The sequence below is a fragment of the Eulemur rufifrons genome, chromosome 20, assembly GCF_041146395.1.
Source record: "Eulemur rufifrons isolate Redbay chromosome 20, OSU_ERuf_1, whole genome shotgun sequence".
Classification (NCBI taxonomy): domain Eukaryota; kingdom Metazoa; phylum Chordata; class Mammalia; order Primates; family Lemuridae; genus Eulemur; species Eulemur rufifrons.
In genome coordinates, this window is record NC_091002.1 from 25,973,327 (window position 1) to 25,998,114 (window position 24,788).

The 24,788-nt window shown below is 40.4% G+C and overlaps 1 protein-coding gene and 1 pseudogene across 1 annotated transcript; both read left to right on the plus strand.

The window, feature by feature from the left end:
- The first annotated feature begins 8,861 nt into the window (after nucleotides 1-8,861).
- On the plus strand, nucleotides 8,862-11,730 carry DEFB129 (defensin beta 129). Its single transcript, XM_069496661.1, has 2 exons — nucleotides 8,862-8,919; nucleotides 11,285-11,730. Exons 1-2 carry the CDS (start codon nucleotides 8,862-8,864, stop codon nucleotides 11,728-11,730), a joined length of 504 nt encoding a protein of 167 aa, XP_069352762.1.
- A 2,448-nt stretch (nucleotides 11,731-14,178) lies between these two features.
- LOC138400713 (CDKN2A-interacting protein-like) lies at nucleotides 14,179-18,017 on the plus strand (annotated as a pseudogene).
- Nucleotides 18,018-24,788: the final 6,771 nt, after the last annotated feature.

Here is a 24,788-nt window from a genome sequence, read left to right on the forward strand (position 1 = left end):
ACCACCCCTTACTGTGTGCCTGCCAGATGACAAATGCACTTTATATGCGTTACTTGCTTTATTCCTCACAAGAACAACATGAAGCAGAAGTTAGTATCTCTACACTTTTAATTGGAAAACTACAATTTAGGGAGTTAATAACACGCCCAGTGTCACAAGGCCGGTAAAAAATGAGCTGGGATCAACACAGGTCTGCAGGAACCTGAAAGTAAAGGCCTTTACCACTGTGCTAAGCCGCCTGTCCACCTGCCTCCTGTGGGTTCATCTTTGGGAGACTGGAGACAAAATATTCAAATACAAGTTGTTACTTTATTCGCAAAATGTACTGGCCATGCACTTGGCTGGACGTCCTCTACCCACCGACCCCTTTATAGTCTATTCATCACTTAGAGGGCAGCTTGAGAGAATTCATGTTTCTGATTTCTGCAGATGACATTATTACATCCTGGAAATAATATTGATTGCCTACTTCAATATGTTCCCAAGTCTGATTGTTCACCTGTGTCGATTCTTGAATATCAAAGAGCCTTTATGCAACCTTGCATTGGGCACAAGAAGCACACAGTCTCCTCATTTCCAAGGCTCTTTGTAGCCAAGCAATAGATTTCCCCCTTTTTTTGTTTTTTTATTTTTCCCTCCTCCTCAGAGACTACTTGATAGATTTCCTCTTGAGTAGGCTGGAAAGTACAACAAAATGTTGCTTTTAGAAATGGTCAGGTAAAAAAATCATCTGTATTAACATTTGTTACTGCACCTCCCACTGTGACCCAGAGTAATACAAATCGCTTTTAATATCTTACTTGAAATGGACTTTAATTGTGTTTCATTTCTGGGGAATAGTCTCTGAGTTCTACTTAAGATGTTATCTTTCCATACTGCGGGACAGGCTAACTCCAGGCAAGAACTGAGATAATTCATTTCCTTGTACCAAGACTGGGTGAGTCAAAGCAAGACTCTTTTGCTGGCTATCTGCATGGGCCCAATGTAATAACAGGGGCATTTAAATGTGGACGGGGGAGGCAGGAGAGTAAGCATCAGAGAAAGACTTGATGAGGCTGCAGACCTGGCTTTGAAGATGTAGGAAGGGACCATGAGCCAAAGAAGTCAATCCTCTAGAAGCTGGAAAAGACAAGAAATTCTCCCCGAAAGCCTCCAAAAGGAACACAACCCTGCCCATACCATGATTTTAGCCCAATGAGACTCATTTTGAATTCAGAGCTGTAAATCCAAATTACTTTCAAAACCATAGATGGTAAATATTTGTTGTTTTAAGCAACTAGATTTGTGGTAATCTGTAACAGTAGCCGTGGAAACTTACACAACATTCAGTCTCATGTCAAGATGCCAGCAGTCCCTACAGTGATCTAGAATTATTCCATGACTGCATTAAGCGATCACAACAAAGCACGTGCAGTCAGAGAGGACACAGCAACAAGCTTCAACTCCTGAACCGCATCTTTATTCTCACACAATTGGTGTCCTCTATCCTAGCAAGTAAACCCTGCGATGACTCAGTTGCAGGGATTTTTCTCTGAGAAGTTCCCAAAGTTTTAAAATCTAAACCACAGACACGTCTCATCCTTTGATAGGACACCCCAGGGAGATCAGAGGTAACTCCAGGACAATCTGTAGGCTCAGGCTGGTCTTGAACTCCTGACCTCAGGTGATCCTCCCACATCAGCCTCCCAAAGGGCAAGGATTATAGGTGTGAGCCACCGCACCAGCCTTTATAACAAACTCTTAACCTTGGTACCTTCCAGAGAGGGGAATGAGAGAGGATTCAGGGATGAAGGAACAAGTTCCCCTGGTTCCTTGAGTCACGGAGGATTCAAATCCTCCACTTTGCGAGGTGACCCTTTGATAAATCCTTTTCCCTTCTTTGGCTTTACTTGTGCCATTTGTAACATGTGAAACTAGATGCCCACCAACAACTTTTTTTTTTTTTTTTTTTTGAGACAGAGTCTCACTCTGTTGCCCAGGCTAGAGTGCCATGGCATCAGCCTAGCTCACAGCAACCTCAAGTTCCTGGGCTCAAGCAACCCTTCTGCCTCAGCCTCCCGAGTAGCTGGGACTACAGGCATGTGCTACCATGCCTGGCTAATTTTTTCTATAACTAATTTTTTAGTTGTCCAGCTAATTTCTTTCTGTTTTTTTTTTTTTTTTTTTCGTAGAGATGGGATCTCACTCTTGCTCAGGCTGGTCTCGAACTCCTGAGCTCAAACGATTCCCCCACCTCGGCCTCTCAGAGTGCTAGGATTACAGGTGTGAGCCACCGTGCCCGGCCACCAACAACTTGCACCTGGGAGGCAAGTTTTCCCCTTGTCCTTTAGGAGAGACCTACTCTGTAATGTCAGGTGCAAGAGATAATGGGGTTAGGGTAAGTGGATAGAGTCTCCACGTGTACACTGGTGACTGAACCAAATACCTGGAAGTTTCACCCTCGAGTCTTCCCTCCCCTGGTGACCCCAAGCAAACTATACATCTGATAAAGGGCTAATATCCAGAATCTATGAAGAATTCAAACTCAAAAAAATCAGCAAGAAAAAACCAACCCTATTCAAATGTGGGCAAAAGCCATGAAGAGAAGTTTTTCAAAAGAAGATAGACAAATGGACAACAAACATATGAAAAAATACTCAATGTCACTACTCATCAGGGAAATGCAAATCAAAACATTTGATATGGGAGTGACATGGGGTAAGGGTGAGCTGGATTTCATTCTGGGAAATCTCATAGCCCTGAATAAAGCTGTTCTTTATTCCTGGGTTCAGTTTCCCCATCTGTAACACAGAGACCATCATGCCAGGTTTTCTAGCTACCTTAGTTGTGAAGCAGCATATTATAAATATCACAAAAAGTTACCAAGTGACTTTTGTGGAAGAAATTAACTCTGTTTTAAATTCTTCGAGGCAGAAATAAGATGAGATATTTGAATACAGAAAGCCAGCAAGTTGCTGAGCTATGAGACCAAGACTGAGGAGACTGTTTTGTCCATAGAGATGCAGGGCTCATTCATATGGAGGGAAGATACAACGTAAACTTCATGAAGTCAAGAATTTTTATTTGTTTTATTTGCTGCTGTATCCTCAGTGCCTAGACAGTGGCTGACACATAGCATGAGCCATAGCATCTGATGCTGTAGGTTGTCTGTTTGCTCTGTTGATCATTTCCTTTGCTGTGCAGAAGCTTTTTAATTTAATCAAACCCTGTTTATTCATTTTTGTGTTGCTGTAATTGCCTTTGGAGTCTTAGTCATAAATTCTTTGCCTAAGCCGATATCTAGAAGAATTTTTCCTATATTTTCTTCTAGAATTTTTATGGTTTCATGCCTTACATTTAAGGCTTTTATTCATTTTGAATTAATTTTGGTGAGTGGTGAGAGATAGGAGACTTGGTTCATTCTTCTGCATGTGGCTATCCCATTTTCCCAGCACCATTTATTGAACAGCGCTTCTTTTCCCCAGTGCATGTTGTTGTCTGCTTTGTCAAAGACCAGTTGGTTATTGGCAGACAGTTTTATATCTGGATTCTCTGTTCTTTTCGTCTATGTCTCTATTCTTGTACCAAAACCATGCTGTTTTAGTTACTATGGCCTTGTAGTATACTTTGAAGTCTGGTAATGTGATGACTCCAGATTTGTTCTTTTTGCTTAAGATTGATTTGCGTGTTTGGGCTCTTTTTTGCTTCTATATCATTCATTGTGCACATATACTGTGCTGAACAAATAGTTCTAGAGAAGAGGACCCTAGAGATAAATTGGTAAGACAAAAAGTATGTATATTTTAAATTTTAAAATAGTGAGAGAAAAGAACTACTAATACAAAATTGTGTTACTATATCCAGTAAAAGTATCTCTTAGGAATGAAGGGTGAAATAAAGGCACTTTTAGATGAAAAAAAAAACTAGCAGACCTTCTCTAAAAGAAATGCTAATGAAATTTCATTAGACAAAAGAGAAATACACCAGAGGAAAATGGAACTTCAAGAATGAAGGAAGCGAGATGGCACACATCTGTATTCCCAGTACACAAGAGGACTGCTTGAGCCCAGGAGTTCAAGATCAGCCTGGGCAAAGTAGGGAGACCTCATCTCTTTAAAAAAAAAAAAAAGAAGAAGAAGAGGAATAAAGGAAGAGCAACAGAAATGATAAATATTTGGGTAAATATAACAAGCTAGTTTTTCCCTTGAGAACTTTAAAACATGTATGGCAATGATTATAATGATTATAACACTGTCTGATGGAGTTTTCACTGTATGTAGATGTAATACATATGACAATTACAACATAAAGAGAGTAGGGTAAAGGGACTTATGGTAAGGTTTCTACATGTCACTTGAAAATATAAAATATTAATTCTATGTAGATTATGAAAAAATAATTGTATATTATAATCCTTAGAGAAATTATCAAGAAGCCACATAAAGAGATATAGTCAAAAACTCAACTAAAAATATTTAAAGAGATACTAAAAAATATTCATATAACTTAAAAGAATGCAGAAAAGGTGAAATAGGGAAAGGAAAACCATTGGGAACAAATAGAAAACAAACAATAAAATGGCAGAACAAAATCCAAACATATCAATCATCACAGCAAATGTAAATGGTCTAAACACACAACTTAAATGATGATGATTATATGAATGGATTTTCACTAGACAGTTAGTGACCTGGAAAAGGGCTATGGCTTATTTTAATATTTTTAATTGTAGTAAAATACACATAATATAAAATTCACCATCATAACATTTTTTAAGTGCATAGTTGAATAGTAAGTACATTCACATTGTTGTGCAACCAATCTCCAGAATTCTTTTCATCTCACAAATCTTAAACTCTATACTCATTAAACAACAGCTCTCCATCTCCTCGTCTCCCCATCCTCTCTGGTAAACACCCTTCTACTTTTTGTCTCTATGAATTTGATTACTCTAGGTGCCTCATATAAGTAAATCATACAGTATTTGCTTTTGGGGGACTGGCTTATTTCACTTATCATGATATTTTCAAGATTCAACCATGATGTAGCATGTGTGAGAACTTCCTCCCTTTTCAAGGGTAAATAATATTCCATTGTATGTATACACCACATGTTGTTTATCCATTCATCCATCAGTGACACTTGGGTTGCTGCCATCTTTTGACCATTGTGAATAATGCTGCTATTAACATGGGTGTGCGTGGGGGGAGTTAGCTAGCCTCCCAGCAAAGAACTGAGTCCCTCAGGCCGGGGTCATTGCAAAGGATGAAAAAATAATAGAAAATAGAAATAAAACAATACACAGAGGCAAAAATATAGTTTATAAAGAATAGATTTATGAATATATAAAAAGCGAGGGTGCTCGGGGGACCCTAAAATATTCCCATGAATTTTGAGGCCAAGACTGAAGTCTCACATCAGTATTTATAGGTACAGGGATCGGTTGCCAGGGGTAACAGATTTACATAATAACAGGTAGTTCGTTTTAGGTTCAAAGTCTCCCAAAAGGCTTCTATAGGTCCCTTAATTAACTCTATCTACGTGAACAAACGGTTACAAAATCTTTCCAGGACAAACTTCTAAGTTCTAAGCTAAAACTATCACTTGAGCAGAAAAGTTAAACAGAGACATAGTGGCTCCATATTTTATCTAGTTATTGTGTACTGCGACAGATCTTCAGAAGTCAAGCAAAAGCTGTCCCTTAGGTCTTAGCCACAGGTGTCTGTCTCTCGGGCGGCACGTCTTTGATCAGCTCCCTGTCCCAGGGCTCCATGCAAACCTGCTTTGGCATTCAAAGCGGGCGAGAACCACAGGCTTGAGACTGCAGCTTGGAAAGCAGCTGCTACTGACCATTGAGACGCCCTCCCGAGGCGAGGCGAGGCAGCTTTTGATATGCAAACTAACAAGTTCACATATTCCTTCAGGGCAAACCCTTGCAAAACTCCTGAAATCATTTCTGTCTCTAATATTATAGGGGGCATTTCCATAAATCAATATTTCTTAGGTGCAACATGTACACACCATTAAGTCGGTGCTAATTGATCAACACGTATGTGCACATATGGAAGTAACATTCATCAGGTGTCAGGCAGGTGGAAGGGGAGAGGGGGGGATGGGTAAATTCACACCTAACCAGCACAGTGCACGCTATCTGGGGGATGGGCACACTTTTGGCTCTCACTGGGGTGGTGCAAAGGCAATTTATGTAAGCAAAGGGTTTGTACCCCCGTAATATTCTGAAATAAAAAAAGAAAACCATGGGTGTACCAAATCTCTTGAAGACCCTGATTCTGTTCTTGTGTGTATACACTCAGAAATAGAGTTGTTGGATCATATGGTAATTCCCTTTTTAATTTTGTGAGGAATCACCATACAGTTTTCCATAGAGGCTGCACCACTTTACGTTCCCACCAACAGTGCACAGAGTTCCAATTTTTCCATATTCTCCCCAACACTTGTTTTCTGGGTTTTTTTTTTTTTTTTGATAGTAGCCATTCTACTATTTCTCATCCAATGTTTCTCAGATATTAAAGCGTGTACAAATCATCTAGGGACCTTGCTAAAGTGCAAATTTTGATTCATTAGCTCTGGGACGGGTTGAGATCCTGCATTTCTGACAAGGTCTTAGGAAGTGGTGAGGCTGCGGGTACACCCACCACACAGAGAACAGCAAGGCTCAAACTAAGTCATAGGTCAAAGAAGATGATACATTGGAAATTGAAAAGTGTTTAAATATTTCTAAGTGAACGATTATGATAATGAAACATTACATATCAAAACTTATGAAATGCGGCTGAAGCATATATAAAGGGAAAATTAGAGTCTTGTCTACTTGGTTACAATGAATAAAAGCTGAAAATTCATGAGATAACAATACAAAATAAGTTAGAAAAAAGAAAATAAACTGAAAGGAAGCTAAATGAAAGGAAGATAAAGCTGAGAGTGGAAAATAATTAAATAAAAGTCAAACATACAATAGAGAAGATCAACAAAACCAAGAGTTGACTTTAAAAAACCAATTAAATTAATAAATCCCTTAAAATAATGACGAAGAAAAAAATAGAAAACACCTTATCCAAAAAGAGGAATAAAACATGTGGCCATCATTATCACTCTACAGAAAGTAAGGAGATCAAAGACAATATTGTAAGCAACTTTATGCCAAAACTTAAATTTAGAAGAAATCAACAAGTGCTTAATATAATCCAAGAAGAATTTGAAAATCTGACAGTTCTAAATTGTTATAAAAATTAAGTCTTTAAATTCATCTGAGTTTTTCCACTACATTCCAGTGTCTGATCACTAGCTCTATGGGTTTCAAGAGACGGTTGTAGTGGCAGCAGTAACGTATCCTCATTCTTATATTGAACAGTATAGCTAGCATGGTGTGTTCCTGAGGTCAACAGGTCCAGTCATGTGCACCTGATCCCCTTTCTTCCTCACTGTGGAAGAAGCAGCAGATTCTATGCTGGGCCAGTGTGCTGGAATTGTTCTGGAAGTCTTTCTTGGAGACCAATCCTAGAGTTGTTTTCTAGGGGTATTGGAAGCACCTAATTTGGAGTATTAAAAATATTTCTGTTTAAAATAGCTAATGTGTTCCATTTCCTGCAACTAAATCTTAACTGATAAACATAGGTGTGACACCTTGCACACGTGCATAATTTATCTTCTTACAGAATTATTCTATACCATTGATGAATTCATCTGATATGCACATGCAATATACAGTAATTCATTTTTTATAACTTTCTAATTTTTTATTAACTCAACCTTCTGTTCTATAATAACTATGCTTCTCTTCTTACTGACACTCTCAATACTTTCATTGCTTCTGGACTAACAAGACATGATGGGGTGAATCATGTTATTTGAATGCATTTTACGACACCAGAGACCAATGAAAATGTGATATTCAGGACTAACTGGTCCCACAAGGCTGTTAATTCCATCTCTCCATGTCAAGGTAAGGAAATATGCCTTAGCTTGATTATTTTTGTTCACAGAAGTAAAATATACATTTCATAAGTTGAAAGCTCATAAGTGGAACTGCTTTTATTTATTTTTTTAAATAACAGCATAGTTTAAACAAAACAGGGAATTGTTAGAAAGATACTATGGCAGCTAATGAAATCCTAAGAAGACTTGAACTTCAGAAAGGTAAAGAACCAAGGAAGCTCTTAGAACTTGAACAATTAATGATATTTAGAGTCAATAATCTTCAATATTTGAGTTTCTTAGAAGAAGTTACAAATTAGCAGGGAAAGCATCTGATTGGTAGACTTGGCTCTACTGTTACCCTGGATCAATCAGCTATAACCAAGAAATCAGGGCAGCACACTATAAAATTGCTGCTTCTAGAGGATGTGAGAATCATTGTAAACTCAAAAGTTAAAGATATGCTAAGAGTTGCCTCCCACAAACTTGTTCAACAAACATGAACCGAGCTCATGTGTTGTTCCAGTACCCTTGCTGGCCACAGGAGATACCAGCATGAGCAAGACTGAGTCTCTGTCCCTCTAGTTCTTCTGATTCTCACACACTAAGTGCCAAGCTTAGCATAACAGGGCTGACAAATATGTAACAAAACATATTACTCTTGCCCTGCTCCAATATTAAGAAGGAGGGATCCAAAGGGCTTGCTCTTTCTTTCTTATCTTATATATCTTATGTTTTCCCCCAGGATCAAGAGCAGGGTATCTGTTGCATAGAGGTATTCAAGCAAGGGTGCTATCAAACAGAACCAGAGAAGACACAACTTCTGAAAGCAGCACCTGCTTTGGCTGCACTTCACTGCCCATGGCCTAAGGCCATGAGGAGGCCAATAAAGGCCAGCACTCAAGAACACCAACCCAGACCCAAGGCTTCCTTTCTGGCACCCAGCCATGAGGCTCCTTTTTCCTGTCTTTGCCAGCCTCATGCTACAATACCAGGTGAACACAGGTAATGCGGATTCCTGGGTTTAAGAAGGGTCAGTGTGAGAAACCAGGGATGTAGCTGTCCGTGACGATGGGAACTCAAAGGTGTGCTGAAAGATGAGATGCTCAAAGAGATGGCTAAAGAACTTACCTATTGCATCAGTTACGCACTATCCTCAATGCGTCTCCATATACCCCAGCCTCCAGAGCTGTGTCTGAGGGAAACACCCAGAGAACTACATGGAAAGCAGGGTATTTTTTGTGTGTGTACTTAGAAACTATCCAATAGGCCAGGCACAGTGGCTCACGCCTGTAATCCCAGCGCTTTGGGAGGCTGAGGCAGGAGGATCACTTGAGGCTAGAAGTTCAAGACCAACCTGAGAAATACAGTGAGACTCCATCTCTAAAAAAAGAAAAAACTAACCAGACATAGTGGTGTGCATCTGTAGTCCCAGCTACTCAGGAGGCTTAGGCAGGAGGATCACTTGAGCCCGGGAATTCAAAGCTTCTGTGAGCTATGATTGCACTCCAGCCTGGGCGAGAGAGCAAGACCCTGTCTCCTAAAAAAAAAAGAAAGAAAGAAAGAAAGAAAGAAGGAAAGAGAAACTCTCCAACATATAATGCTGCCTTCCTGCCATGTACGTATGTATCATCCTGAGGCTCTGACACGGTCTACTTAATTTAGCTCTATTTCTAATTTCAACCATTTCTTGAAGCAAAGGTCCCTATCAGTTTGTACTTTGGTGTAGGAAGGAGGAAGTCCTCACCCTCATGCTCAAAAAAAACTTCCTCTGAGGACCCAGTACACAGGCCTATGTTCTCCATCTCAACTTTTTCAGATTTTTCAGAATCTTATCCCTTCTCTCAGCTTTTGCCTTCCTGGAGACCCCAAATTACCATAAGTACATCTAGGAATGCATTATGGCAAAAAGCTGAACCAGAGGATTGGTCATTTAAAAAAAAAAATAAGGAAGAATCATTGAGACCTGTTTCAGAATACAAGAATCGCTCAGATATTTGGAATAATTAGCAATGGGTCAGGGAAGGGAAAGTGAAAGTCAAAGACATTTCTAATGTTTTTATCCTGGGACCCTAGCAGAAGGGTGGTACCATAAGCAAGTATGGCTGTGTCATCTTGGGTGAAGTCATTTAGCCACTTTGAGCTCCCAGTTCCACACGAGTATAATGGGGTTAATCAATGTAGCTGCTTCCAATACAAGAATTTTTCTGTTCTGTATTTGGTGAGAAAACATGAAAATGTAGTGAACATGCTTTGCAAATTATTTGATGCCACATAAATCTCTTGTAATTGATGGAAAATTAACTGTTAAGATGGGTGAGGGGGCACGGTGGCTCACACCTGTAATCCTAGCACTCTGGGAGGCCAAGGCTGGAAGATCACTTAAGGCCAGGAGCTGGAGACCAGCCTGAGCAAGAACAAGACCCCATCTCTACAAAGAATTGAAAAAAAAAATAGCAGGCATGGTGGCATGTGCCTGTAGTCCAAAGCTACTAGGGAGGCTGAGGCAGGATCTCTTGAGCCCAGGAGTTTGAGGTTGCAATGGGTTATGATGATGCCACTGCACTCTAGCTCAGGTGACAGAGCAAGACCCTGTCTCCAGAAAAAAAAAAAAAAAAAAAAAAAAAGATGGGTGAGGGAGGAAGAGCTTTCTTGACTGAGGGAAAAAAAGGTGAGACATTGGGTTGGAAAAATCATCCAACAGATGAAGATGAGGTATTAAGTTGAGCAGGGAATTTAGAACAATAGATAACCATATGGGAGTTATCTTGATGGAAATGAGGTTAAGGCTATGATAATAACTAAGAGCTCTGAGGGACAGAGTGTCCAGAGAAGCTGACAGTGATAGAACACTATGCCCCAGGAATCACAGGTCTAGCAATTATCGAAAAGAACGAAGTCAAGGACTAGTGGGTTTGGCGAGAAGATGACACTACCAAAAGTCCTATTGATTCTCTTGTGAAATTCTTTCTTGATTAGTTTTATGACTGGTTTTACTTTCATTGGTATTGCCTAGTATCAAAGAGATAGGATGGTGATGCCCGGCAAGTGTCTAAGATGCTAAGTTGGAGGTCTGAAATCCTATCCTAAAAGCAAAAATTGGGTTCCCTATTCTTCTTTCCTCTATGTGTCCTTAGCTTTTTAAAGTTATTCAAGGAAAGCAGACTACACAGGAGATTTATTTTGGATTTCAGAGGTGTATAGAGACTCACTTGGCCTGCCCAGGTACCTCCATCAGCATCTAAACCCCGGACTTAAAATGTAATTTTAACAAACTTCCTCTTACTCTATTCATCTCCCTCCAGAAGTTTTAATGTTATCTGTAGTTATTAATCTTGGACCAATGGTTTTCTCCTCTTTTTGTGTGCAGAATATTTTGGCTTGAAAAGGTGTTTAAAGGGTTTTGGGAGATGCAAGGACCACTGCAATGTGGATGAAAAACAGGTGCAGAAATGCAAGAAGAAAAAATGTTGTATTGGACCCAAAGTGGTTCAGTTGATAAAAAACTACCTGCAATATGAAATTCCCCACATACTTGGCGAAGACATCCAAGAAATGCTAAACACTACCAAGAATTCCAGTGCTGTGATACAAACAAAACATATTTTATCTGGGGTTCTCCCCAAAATCAAAAACTTCAGCTCTTTTGCCAATATCAACTCCATCATCATCCCAAATGCCATCTCTGTGAACTCTGACACCACCAGCACCAGGACACCAGGACGTAACACATACACTGCTACTCCTACCAAGAAGGACACCGAGAAAAGCAAAGATTCTGCTGTTTTCCCACCACCAGCACCACCTCCCGCGTAAACACTGCCAACACCATCGCTGGAGCTGGAGGAAGAGATAAGCAGTATGCGGGTCTTTCCCTTAAGACAGCGAGTTCCACCCTGCTTCCACTATCTATAAAATGAGACATAGAACTGCCTCCTCTGCCATCCGTCATTTAATAAATACTGTTTAAGCACCTACAAAGTATGTAATGTTATCATTCTCACAGGAGCCTCACAGAGGAAGTAGAGCAAGGGAGGGATGGAATTTTAAGTTTAGATGCCCAAGAGAGATGCCCAAGCACAAGGAATGGTGACCACAGCATTGTTTAGCCCACGGATGGCCTAGATTAAACCTCTGTAACAAGCATTTATGACTCCCACAGGGTGTGTCTTTCCTGAAGCAACAGTAAGGAAAGTATCAGGACATACTTTTCTTATATTTTTGGGAGAAAGGCCCATATGCAAAATAGAATGTGTAGAAACCAGAAACAGGTAAAATTACTTTTAATAACATATTTTGTTGAATGCAATATATTCAAAACATTATCATATCAACATGTAATCAATATAAAAATTATTTGAGATATTTGACATTCTTTTTTGAACTGAATCTTTGAAATCTCATATGTGTGACCCTCCCATGCTAGCCTGCTGATTCTGGCACTTTTTAGCTGTGTGGTCTTTTTTTTTTTTTTTTGTGAGACAGAGTCTCACTCTGTTGCCCAGGCTAGAGTGAGTGCCGTGGCGTCAGCCTAGCTCACAGCAACCTCAGACTCCTGGGCTCAAGCGATCCTCCTGCCTCAGCCTCTCAAGTAGCTGGGACTACAGGCATGTGTTACCATGCCCAGCTAATTTTTTCTATATATATTTTTAGTTGTCCATATAATTTCTTTCTATTTTTAGTAGAGACGGGGTCTCACTCTTGCTCAGGCTGGTCTCGAACTCCTGAGCTCAAACAATCCTCCCGCCTCGGCCTCCCAGAGTGCTAGGATTACAGGCGTGAGTCACCGTGCCCGGCCAGTGTGCAGTCTTGAACAAGTCATTTATCTACACGTGACCATCAGTTTATTCCTTCATAAAATGGAGAAGTAAACATTATATTATATCCCAGAATTCAGCATCTCTGATCACAGTCCCTTTTATTGCCCAAATTACAATGGCACAGAGCCCTATTTTCTGATTTTTTAACAGCTTTATTGAAGCATAATTGATATACAAAGGACTGCACATATTTAACGTGTATAAGTGCATGAGTTTGAGCATATGCGAACACCTGTGATATCATTACTACAATCAAGGTAATAGACATATCCATCACTTCCCAAGGTTTACTTGTGTCCTTGTTTTTTGCTTTGTGGGGACTTTTGGTTTGTTCTTCTGTTTGTGTGGTAAACACTTAACAAGAGATCTATCCTCTTAACAAACTTTGAAGTGTACAATATTATATTGTTAACTACAGGCACTATCTAAAACTTACTCACCTAGCATAACTGAAACTTCATACCATTAAACAACTCCCCATTTCCCCCACCCCTCAACCCCTGACAACCCTACTGAATTCTCTACTTCTGTGAGTTTGACTTTTGTAGATTCCACATGGAAGTGAGGTCATGCAGCATTTGTCTTTCTGTGCATGGTTTATTTCACTTATCATAATGTCCTCCAGGTTCACGCATGTTGTTGCAAATGGTAGGATTTTCTCCTTTTCTAAGGCTAAATAATGATTCCATTATATGTATATGCCATATTTCCTTTATTCATTTATCTGTCAATGAAAATTTGGATGGTTTCCACATCTTGGTTATTGTGAATAATGCTGCAATGAACATGGGAGTGCAGATATCTCTTTAAGATATTAATTTAACTTCCTTTGGATATATACTCAGAAGTGGGATTGCTGAATCATATGGTAGTTCTATTTTTAATTTTGGGGGAACCTCCATACTATTTTCCATAGTGATTGCACCATCTTACAGTTCCACCAACAGCGCACGTGGGTTTCAATTTCTCCACATCCTCTCCAACACTTGTTATCTTTTTTTTTTTTTTCTCCTTTTTTTGAGACAGAGTGTCGCTTTGTTGCCCTGGCTAGAGTGAGTGCCATGGCGTCAGCCCAGCTCACAGCAACCTCAAACTCCTGGGCTTAAGGGATCCTACTGCCTCAGCCTCCCGAGTAGCTGGGACTATAGGCATGTGCCACCATGCCTGGCTAATTTTTTTCTATACATATTTTTAGTTGTCCATATAATTTCTTTCTATTTTTAGTAGAGACGGGGTCTCACTCTTGCTCAGGCTGGTCTCGAACTTCTGACCTCGAGCGATCCACCCGCCTCGGCCTCCCAGAGCACTAGGATTACAGGTGTGAGCTACCATGCCCAGCCTGTTTTTTTTTTTTAATTAAAGCCACTCTAATAGGTGTGAGGTGATATTTCATTGTAGTTTTGATTTGGATCTCTCTGATAATTAATACATTAGGGAGGTAGGGATGGGATCAAGGTGGCCGATTAGACACAGGTAGTGTGTGCCTCCTCCACGGACAGGAACCAGAGTAGTAAGCAGATTCTCATATTTATATATCTTATGTCAGACAGCTGGAATACTGCCTGGACCACAGTTGTACTAAACAAAGATGGTTCCTTCACTTTCCATGTCATAAATCAGACTAACCCTGTGTTCTTCTTACAACATTTCTGGTCATTCATTTATTTGACAACTACAACACTAAGCAAGTTCAGAAGAACAACAAAGTGGGAAGACTTTCATTTTCTGATTTTAAAACTTACTATAGGCCGGGCGCGGTGGCTCACACCCATAATCCTAGCACTCTGGGAGGCCGAGGCGGGAGGATCACTCGAGGTCAGGAGTTCAAGACCAGCCTGAGCAAGAATGAGACTCCATCTCTACTAAAAAATTGAAAGAAATTTGGCTGGGCAACTAAAAATATTAAAAATATATTAGCCGGACGTTAGTGGTGCACACCTGTAGTCCGAGCTACTTGGGAGGCGGAGGCAGGAGAATCACTTGAGCATAAGAGTTTGAGGTTGCTGTGAGCTAAGCTGATGCCACGGCACTCTACCGGGCAAAAGAACAAGACTCTTGACTGTCGCCTCCTGGGTGAAGGCTCTGCGCTGTGAGGGCGAGGCTGACAAACCCTGGCGCCACCGCCAGGAGTCTTTGCTCCAGAACGCAGGGGACCTGGCCCCCACTGGCGGCACTGCTGTGGCTCACACCGGTGAAGCTGCTGTCGCTGAGAGCGGGACCCGCAATTGGCAGCTTTCCTTCTCCGTGGCCTGGGCAGACCACGTCTTCCTCGGGTGCTGATTGATACCCTCAAAACGTTATGGATAAAATACTTAGTATGGCTGAAGGCATGCAAGTGTATTATGGATGCTCCAACCCATACAAGAGACGAACTGGTTGGCAAGAAGGGGTAGAAGAGCCATCCATAAAAAGCGAGTCATAGGAAGAAAACACAATTCTACAGTTGAGCAAGATCATGCAAAAATGTCTGCCAAGGCAGAACGTGCATCAGCTCAGCAGGAAAACAGTTCGGCGTGTGCGCGGTCATCCACCAGATCAGAGTGTAGTGGAAACTCAATTCGGAGCGCCCACACCTCCAGTCAGAATGGCTCCACAAGTGACGGGCATCCACCAGTTTCCAGACAAAGCGGCAGCAGCATTTCCTCTCAGGCAACAATGGCAGGATCTGGAAAAGCTTCAGAATCAGAAACCCCACACAAACATGGTTCAGCATCATTGTTTCTTCCATGCTAAAGTCCAGCGTCAACAGGTACCTGACCCAATCCACTGATTCCAGACAGCAAAGTGGATCACCCAAAAAGAGTGCTTTACATCAGATAAAGGACTGATAACAAGAATCTATTTAGAACTCAGGAAAATCAGCAAGAAAAAATCAAGCAACCCTATCAAAAAGTGGGCAAAGGACATGAATAGAAATTTTTCAAAAGAAGATATAAAAATGGCTAACAAACATATGAAAAAGTGTTCAACATCTCTAATCATCAGGGAAATGCAAATCAAAACCACAATGAGATATCATTTAACCCCAGTGAGAATGGCCTTTATCAAAAAAACCCAAAACAACACATGTTGGCGTGGGTGTGGAGAGACAGGAACACTAATACACTGCTGGTGGGACTGCAAACTAGTGCAACCCCTGTGGAAAGCATTATGGAGGTACCTTAAACAGATTCAAGTAGACCTGTCATTTGACCCAGCAATCCCATTACTGGGCATATACCCAAAGGAAAAAAGATCATTCTGTAACAAAGACACATGTACCCGAATGTTTATAGCAGCACAATTCACAATAGCAAAGATGTGGAAACAACCCAAACGCCCATCAATACATGATTGGATTAGTAAGCTGTGGTATATGTATACCATGGAATATTACTCAGCTATAAGGAATGATGAAGATACGACATCTCTATGGTTCTCCTGGAGAGAGTTGGAACCCATTATATTAAGTGAAGTATCCCAAGAATGGAAAAACAAGCATCACATGTACTCACCAGAAAATTGGTTTCCCTGATCATCACCTAAATACAAATCTGGGAACGACACCAATTGGACATCAGACTGAGGTGGGGGGTGGGGGAGGGGATGGGGGTATGCCTACACAATGAGTGCATTGTGCACCGTTTGGGGAGTGGTAACACTTGAAGGTGCTGACTCGGGAAAGGGGGGGTGGGGAAAAAAATATGAAACTGTTGTTTTTAACTTGCATTGTTCACTTAATATTTTATCATGAATATTTCCCATATTATTTCATATCATTGTACAAGAAATAATGTATACATTATGAGGACATACTGTATCTAACAAGAAAAAAAAAAAGAGTGCTTTGGGGGGCTTTTCAGTCTCTGCTCCTCAAAGCAGCTCAGAGTTTGAGGTGCCCAAGCTCAGAAGTAGAGTTGCCATTATTGTCTTCTAAACCTAGCTCACAGACAGCTGCAAGTGGGATAACTTCTAAAACTAGTTCAGAGGCAGGTGTCTCATGATAGTTTCTAAAAATGGTTCCTCATTAGGCACATCCTTACTGACTCCCAAGAGCAGCTCTTCAACAAATACATCATTGCCGTCTTCCAAAAGCACTTCCCAGGTAGCTGCATCACCATTAGCTTCCAAGAGCCACTTCCAGACTGGTGGATCTCTGGTTTCCCAAAGCATTTCTTTTGCAAGTGTGTCCCAGCTGGAGAGAAGCCAAATTGGTAAAGTGGTACAAGGCAAGAACTGTGATAAGGGCCTAGCTAAAAATAATGATAATAATAAGCCACTGTCCCCCTGTTTGCTTCTCTATAATTGCCACTCTGGAGCCACATAGCTGTAAGCTTTAGTGTAAAGATTCTTAGCTTTCTCCATAGATAATATCACCTTTTTGAAACCTAGGGGTAGTTTCTGAGATATCTTCCAGATCCCACATTCCAGTGGAACGGCTGACCCCCCAGACCAGTGGCCCATGCCAAGAAACTGACTCAAGTGGTCTTGTGACCCCACCCAAGAACCTGGTCAGCAAAGAAGACAGTTTCTACAACCCTATGGTTCCACCCAGAACACAGACAATTAGCAGACTCAATTGCCTATGCCAAACTCTCCTTAAAAACCCCGTTTCCCAAATTCTCGGGGAGGCGGATTTGAGAAATTTCTCTCATCTCCCCGCTTAGCGCTATGCAGAAAAAACTTTCTCTGCCATAAACCCTGTTGACTCAGCACATTGGCTTCCTCTTGGGCAGTGGGCAAATGAACCCGGTTGGGCAGCAACAAGAGTAGTTCTCAGAATGGCACCTCACAGTTGCCTTCTAAAAGTGTTTCACAGTCAGGCTAGAGTTCTGTCAAATTCTCTTGTTGCAAGTTAACCCACAAAGATGTGAAACAAAATCAACCTTTCTTCAATAGACTGTGTAAAACGGTGGCAAGGAAGGTGATAGCTGTTGGTGGTTAGTCCCAGTGTGAATCACGGAGCACTCTACTGAGGCTCTGAAAGCAACACTGGTTGTGGTTTTTGTCCCACTAAAAGAACTGGCAGATTTGCCTCAAACTAAGAGCTCTCAAGAAAGTATTGTTGGTGAATTGAGGTGCAAGTGTGTGTATTTGGGCACTGGCTGTGGAAAAAGCAAAGAAAATGCAAACGCAGTTCCATCAAGACAAGCATTGAAGTTATTTCTCAAGAAAAAAGTGGCGGTAAAAATCTGTGAAAGGAAATACAGAGGCAGTGAAATAGAAGATCTAGTACTCCTTGATGAAGAATGTAGGCCTGGGAACTGACCTGCAGCATTAAAACATCCTCAAGAGTTAGTATAATATGTCCAAAATATCACTGCACACACTATCTGGTATTTGAGGAGGAAAAACTAACTTTTGTACAGTACAAAACACAGGCTTTCAAAATTTTGCACTGCTTTTTTCCAGTTTTGCAGAAAATTTACATTCTAGTTCTCTTTACACAGTAGAAGTTGTAAATAATTCATAAATGACAGTACACATTAAAAGGTAAGCATTAACCGCATACCAGTATGCCGTTTTATTTGCTAAGGAAAATATTGTCTTCTATTTTTAATGATACATTAGGTACGATGTGCAGTTCTCTAGAGCCTTAAAATTTTTGTTCTACTTGCATCTGATGAAAATGTATTAAGCTGTCTACCGTGCTTTTTTGCCTGGCTGAATAAACCACATCAAAGAAAAGGGACTACAATATTTGAATGTCTGAAAGTCTGTGAAGCCTAAGGTTTTAAAAATGTTGCCCATAATCTTGAACATGTCTGTTAAAAAATAAAAGAAAAAATAGTTGCCTCATACTATTTTTATGAGAAGTTGTAAGCAGTTTTAAGATATAAAGCAGTATAAAGTACTCATTGTTATTTTATTCTGAAGTTGTTAAAAACTCACCATGATTTTGACCACTGCATATTCTTTTTTTTTTTTTGAGACAGAGTCTCGCTTTGTTGCCCAGGCTAGAGTGAGTGCCGTGGCGTCAGCCTAGGTCACAGCAACCTCAAACTCCTGGGCTCAAGCGATCCTCCTGCCTCAGCCTCCCGAGTAGCTGGGACTATAGACGCAAGCCACCACGCCTGGCTCATTTTTTGTTTCTATTTTTAGTTGACTGGCTAAATTTTTTTTTCTGTTTTTAGTAGAGATGGGGTCTCACTCTTGCTTAGGCTGGTCTTGAACTCTTGACCTCAAGCAATCCTCTCACTTCAGCCTCCCAGAGTACTAGGATTACAGGTGTGAGCCACCATGCCCAGCCTATTGCATATTCTTTAAGCGGGTTAATTTATGTATTGAGGTGGAATACAATTTATACTTTTTCTTAGAAGACATAAATGTGGGTTTCTGTATTAAGCATATTTTGTGACTACTATTAACAGATTGGTTTGTTTAGATAGTAAATGCTTTAAGCTATTTTTTAAAAATCTCAGGTGGAGGTTTATTAAGTCAAAGTTGAGGATGTGCACGGGTGTGTGGGGGCAGAGGACACAAACCACAGACAAACCCATGGCTGTTTTTCAGAAGGGGAACCTGGAAGTTTTCAGCATTTGAAGGCATACAGAAAGAAAAAAGGCAGGGAGCTGGCAGTAGTGAGACAATGGTCACATTGTGAGACCCAGGAAAATCTACATTGTACATAAGGTAAGACAAATGTTAAAAGAGGAAAAGGAAGTGAAAGAAGCATCAATTATGTAGATGTCCCTGGGTAGGTGGAAAAATGTCCGATTCTGTCTTGTCTCTGTTCTGTTACCTGTAAAGATAAACTTATAATTCATTATTTGTGTGGAATCCAACAGACTTTAGTTTTAGGTGCTAGACAGGGCCTGCTGACCTAAAGTTGTAATTTGCATGTCTTTGCTTATGGGGGGCCAGTAAGGAATGTCCTTAATGAATGATCTGTGGAGTCCAGTTCTTCACAGGTGTCTGAGGCCTTTACCTTCCCTTTTGCATAAGGAGTTGGTTGGGGAGCATTGAGATTTTTCATTTTCTTTTTACAAAGGGCAAGTATAGTTTTGTTTAACTTTGTTTTAGACATGGAATATATATTGACAAGTTGCTCTCACAGGAGCAGTATGCAGTCGTCCTTGTTTTGCCTCACTCTTGCCAATGGTCACTAGAAAGTGTATTTTCAAACACTGGCTGCTAGTCTTCCAGGTATTCTGTGGGTGCTCAGTCAATACATGCAGTAGCCAATTAGTCTAACAAAATCTATTTGCCCTAATGGCAGAGATTTCTACTTTATCCTTGGCTCACTGCCCAACTTTTGATCTCATTTGAAGTCCAAAAAGGGTTGGAGCTCCAGGCCAATGACATAAGTAGCTCTGTCCCCATCCACCCACTACATTCTCTTAAGGCATGTCCCCATCCTTCAGGCATAAAGTTCTTGCCTCTGGCTTTTGCTTCTGTTATTCCTAGCTTCAGTGAACCTTGAGTAACCTGGAATCTTTCTTTTCAAAAATAGAATAACAGAGGAGAGGGGAGATGAAAACAAAAGCATTAGATACATCTACTTTAAAGAAGAAGGAAAATTTTAGAATGGACATCTATAGAAGGAGGATGAAAGAGGGTAGACAGGTATAAAAGCTAGACTTCTCTGAATATACCTTGTTTTGAAGTTTAGACTTTGGAACTATTTAAATACTCTACCTAACATAAAAAAATGTCAAAATTTAAAAGCAATCCCTAAAAACTAAAAGCAAAAGGAATTGAATTCACCTGTGCATTGAATTCGTGGCATAAGCACACAAAGGAACTATTTGAAATGCCTTAGAGTAATTTGAGAGTACCTCCTGAGTGGAATATAACCTAAGTTAGACAAAAGAACTGCAAAATGTTTTGTTTTCAATAATCAGATTGAGGCTTTAATGCATATATTGTGAGATAAAGGAAATGAATGTTGGTGTCACTAATTGAGATAAGAAATAAGAGTTTAGGTAAAAATGCTGTAATCCTAAATTTGAATTGAAAGCTTTAGTATAATCTCATGATGTATTTTATTTTTAAAATATCTTTTTCTACCTCTGCCCATTGAAAAGCCCTAGACATATTGACCAACCTAGTAGACATGATTACTCCTGTCACTGAAACCGCTCTTTACACAAATCAATAAAGGGGTGCAAGGTGAGAACCGGGGTAAGGGCCCCAAAACTCTGTGAAGGAATGGGCCTAACTAAAAATAATGATAATAATTAGTCACTTTCCATAATTGCTACTCTGAAGTCACACAGCTGGTGGTCATAAAGATTCTTAGCTTTCTCCATAGACAACCTTTTCAAAACCTAGGGGTAGTTTCTGAGATATCTTCCAGGTCCTGCATTCCAGTGGATTGGCTGACCCACCTAAAGGTATACAACAAATTGAGAAACATGTATTCAAGAAAATCTGCTAAATCTCAGTAATAAGTGGAAGTCCATGGCATTGGATCCATAAATTTGCTCCCAATACACACACACTCACACAGACACACACACACACTACCCCCCCCCCATGTCCACGGTACGGAAGCTCTACCCTGAGCAGGTGCAGTTTAGATAACAGTAACTCTTTTACCCTCTAGACCCCAGATATAGTGTTAAAGTTCTGCTTAGGGTGCTGACTTTATTTGGAACAGGGCATCTGGAACTCATGCCTTAAGGCATTGTTGGAAACAATAAAGATCTTAGTGGCAAACAATACAAGGAAAGCTAATAGCTACATGAAACTACTAGCCACGAAGAAGCTGCAGACTAGCCAGTAGTTTAGCAAAGAGAATTGGCCAAAGAGACAGCTAAATAGAACCCTGCTAAGATCACATTCATCCCAGGGAACCTGGAAGGCTGTGTTCAAGTATAGATGAAGCTCCTTCAATTTGATCCTGTTGATCTGGAGACCTGTGAACTAAACAGATAAGTTATCTCCGCACCCCTACATGCCCAGAATACACTAGAGACACTGGGATGGGATAACTACAACACACGTGACTGTTCAAAGGAGGGGAAGAAGCAGAATGGGACGTACATAGGAGTCACCTGTCCAAAGCAATTCTGAATCCAATTGTTAGGTTTGCTTAGAGTGGGAACCCCGAAAGTATGTATAGGATGGAATGCAGTTAAGGGAAAACTTAAACAACAGCCACAAGAGTCTGGAGAGTCTGGAGGTTGTAAATCTAACTCTGACCACAGACAGTTGCGGTGACACTGGCATTCCTATCCCCCCTGATAAGGACGAAGCTATCCCCCTCCCCTATCTCTGCAGGAGACCAATGCAGGGGTCCCAGAAACTGGTTGTTTGAAAAAAAATTTATTACAGCACTCTTCTGGCCCAGTTGCTCACTCCCCTCAGAAAAAAAAACCCTATAAAACCCAAGGGTCTCCCCTTTTCTCTCGTGGATGCTCTTTAGGCCTCCACCCATCTGCACCCAGATGCCCAAAATAAACAGCATTTTGCTACACTTGAGGCTTTGTGTGCCTCCCTCTCGGCTCCAGATCTAACACCAAGCAGGCACCTATTGACAGTTTCATACACTCTGGGGACAGGGGAAATTCTTAGTAAGCAGCTCTGTGCCCTGGGAGTGATTTTCTAATCCATATTTTACTTCTGCTTTTGGCTGTAGTCCCTGAGCATCTGGCTCCACCCTGAGATATCTTTCCTTTTCGATAAGGAAGGAGGTCCTGTGTTTGCAGCTGAGTAACTTCCTATGCTGCTTCCTGCCTATAGGAAGCTGGAGTCCTGGAGGAATCTTTTTATTTGCAACTGCCTCAATTCTCTTCTACTCCCAGGCGGTGGTATTTTTGCTTGTACAATTATCTTTGAAACTTGTCGGGTCTTGCATCAATCTGACTGGTATTGACATCAAGACCCAGAAGGTACATCTTTAATACTTTTCGAGACAGATTTTAGGTGTGCATCTTACATACAGCACAGAGTTGAGTATGCTTTATGATCCAATATGAAATTTTTTAAATGAATGACTTAAGCATTTACATTTACTGATACGGTAGATAAATATTTAGTCTTAATTCTGACATATTCTAAAATAAGTAGTTTTCATGTTTTTAAAAAGTTGTTCACCATGTAGTCTGTTTGCTTGTGTGTGTGTATGTGTGTGTGCTTTTCTGATAGTTAGGTTTTAGATATTTAATTAGATTTGGGCTTTCATTTTAGTGATCACATTTATAACTTCACATAGTACCATTAGATGGTCCTCTCTCTTTTTTAGGCAGTATCTATTAGTTCCCCAATAGAATTATGATATAATTAGTGTATTTTTTATTTCTCCTCCCTTTGCACCACCATCCAATATAAGTCAACAGAATTATCTTTCTTAATGTTATCTCTATATCACTAAATATGCTTATATTTTTGTCACTTGAATTTTCAGGTTTCACTGATGTTCTTTGGCTTGCACCTGCTGAAGATGAAGCAATCCACTAAGTCAGCCATCTCTCCCCTTCCTTTTCTTAATTTAAGGCTATGAAGTTTCCACTTTCTCTCTATTGGGATGCTTACCTTTGAAACCCAGCCGCCATTCTGTAAGGAAGCCAAAGCAGCCTGTGGAGAGGCCCGCATGGAGAGGCCTAAATGAAAAATAGCCAAGAACACTGACCCTTGTGCCAACTGAGCTTCTGACGGACAGTCAGCACCAAGCTGGCAGCCACATGAGTGAGCTGTCTGGAAAGTGGGTCCTCCAGTCCCCTGTTCATCCCAGTTGATACCATGTGGAGCAAGGATGAGCCTGTCCTGAACTCTGTTTAAATTGCAGATTCATGATCTTAAAAACAAAGGCTCCTTGATTACTCAATAATGTTTAGATATAGTAATATAAGTCCTTTATATGACTATTTCTTATTTCCCATTTTTATCAGCATTTTGGAAGAGGCAAAAAGAAACACAATTACAAAATTTGATGATGACAAGGAGTTAGAAAAATAGTAAACATGCAAGAAGACAAAATTGGAAATCTCAACTAGCTTTAGCAATGGCCTGAATCCAACAAAATGAAAAGAATAATTGAGACATTTTGGACTTAGATCTAAAAATCATCCACAGGAAGAAAAGGAGGGGTCTAGCAGTAGCCCATATGGCAAATGCTTGGACTCTTTCATTGACTAGCAGAGACCTGTAAAAAAGTAAATAAGGCTTTACTAATGAAAGCACAGAGATAGTTTACTCTTTCTGTTTGTATATTAAAATTCTCTTTCTTCAAAATTTGTGGGCAACTCTGAAGATCACTGAAATTGAGCTTTTTAAATTTTTCTGAGGCACATATTTAGGCCACCAGGGTAAGAGAAATCCAGGCAGCTGCTGATGTTCTATACTGACCGTGGCTTTACTGTTCTCTGCTTAGAAGCACAAACACAGTAAATCCCATGAAGCAACTTTTTAAATTGTGTTTCTTCATGAAACATAGCCCTGCAAACATTGAACCTCTAATGTTGGCAAGGGAGTGAAGGCGTCCAAGGAGATGGAGGTTCTGATCACAAGTGAAAAAGATTGAGTACATTCAAAATTAGACTAGGTAATCTTGCAACCATGACAGTAAAGACTGGATCAGGCAAGAATCACCAATGGTTGCTAAAATCTGGGGTGTAATTTTGATGATGAGCAAAGATTTGCATGGTCTTAAAGTGTCTCCCCATGGGCTGTTTAGTAGTTGCCAGGGAGAAACATCACAGTACATATAAGGTGGTGAGAAAACTGGAAAACACCTTGATCAAGGGATCAAAATTAACTTTGCCCAGGAGGGACAGATGGACATCTTGGGCCTCCAGCTGTGAGAGCCTGAGCACACAATATTATCTGTACCAAATGATGCCTGAGAATTCATAGCCGCAATCTAGTTGCAAGGAAACGTCAGACAAACACAAATGAGGAAAATTCTATCCAAACAAAAATAGGAAGAATATATTATTCAAAAATTACAACATCTCCAGCCTGTTCCCCAGATTTGGGACTTGACAGCCTCCACAACTGCATGAGTTAATTCCTTAAGATAAATAAATCTATCTCTATCTCTCTCTCTTATATATATAATTTATATATATAAGATATATACATGATAAATGGATAGGTAGGTTCATCCTATTCTCTGGAGAACCCTGACTA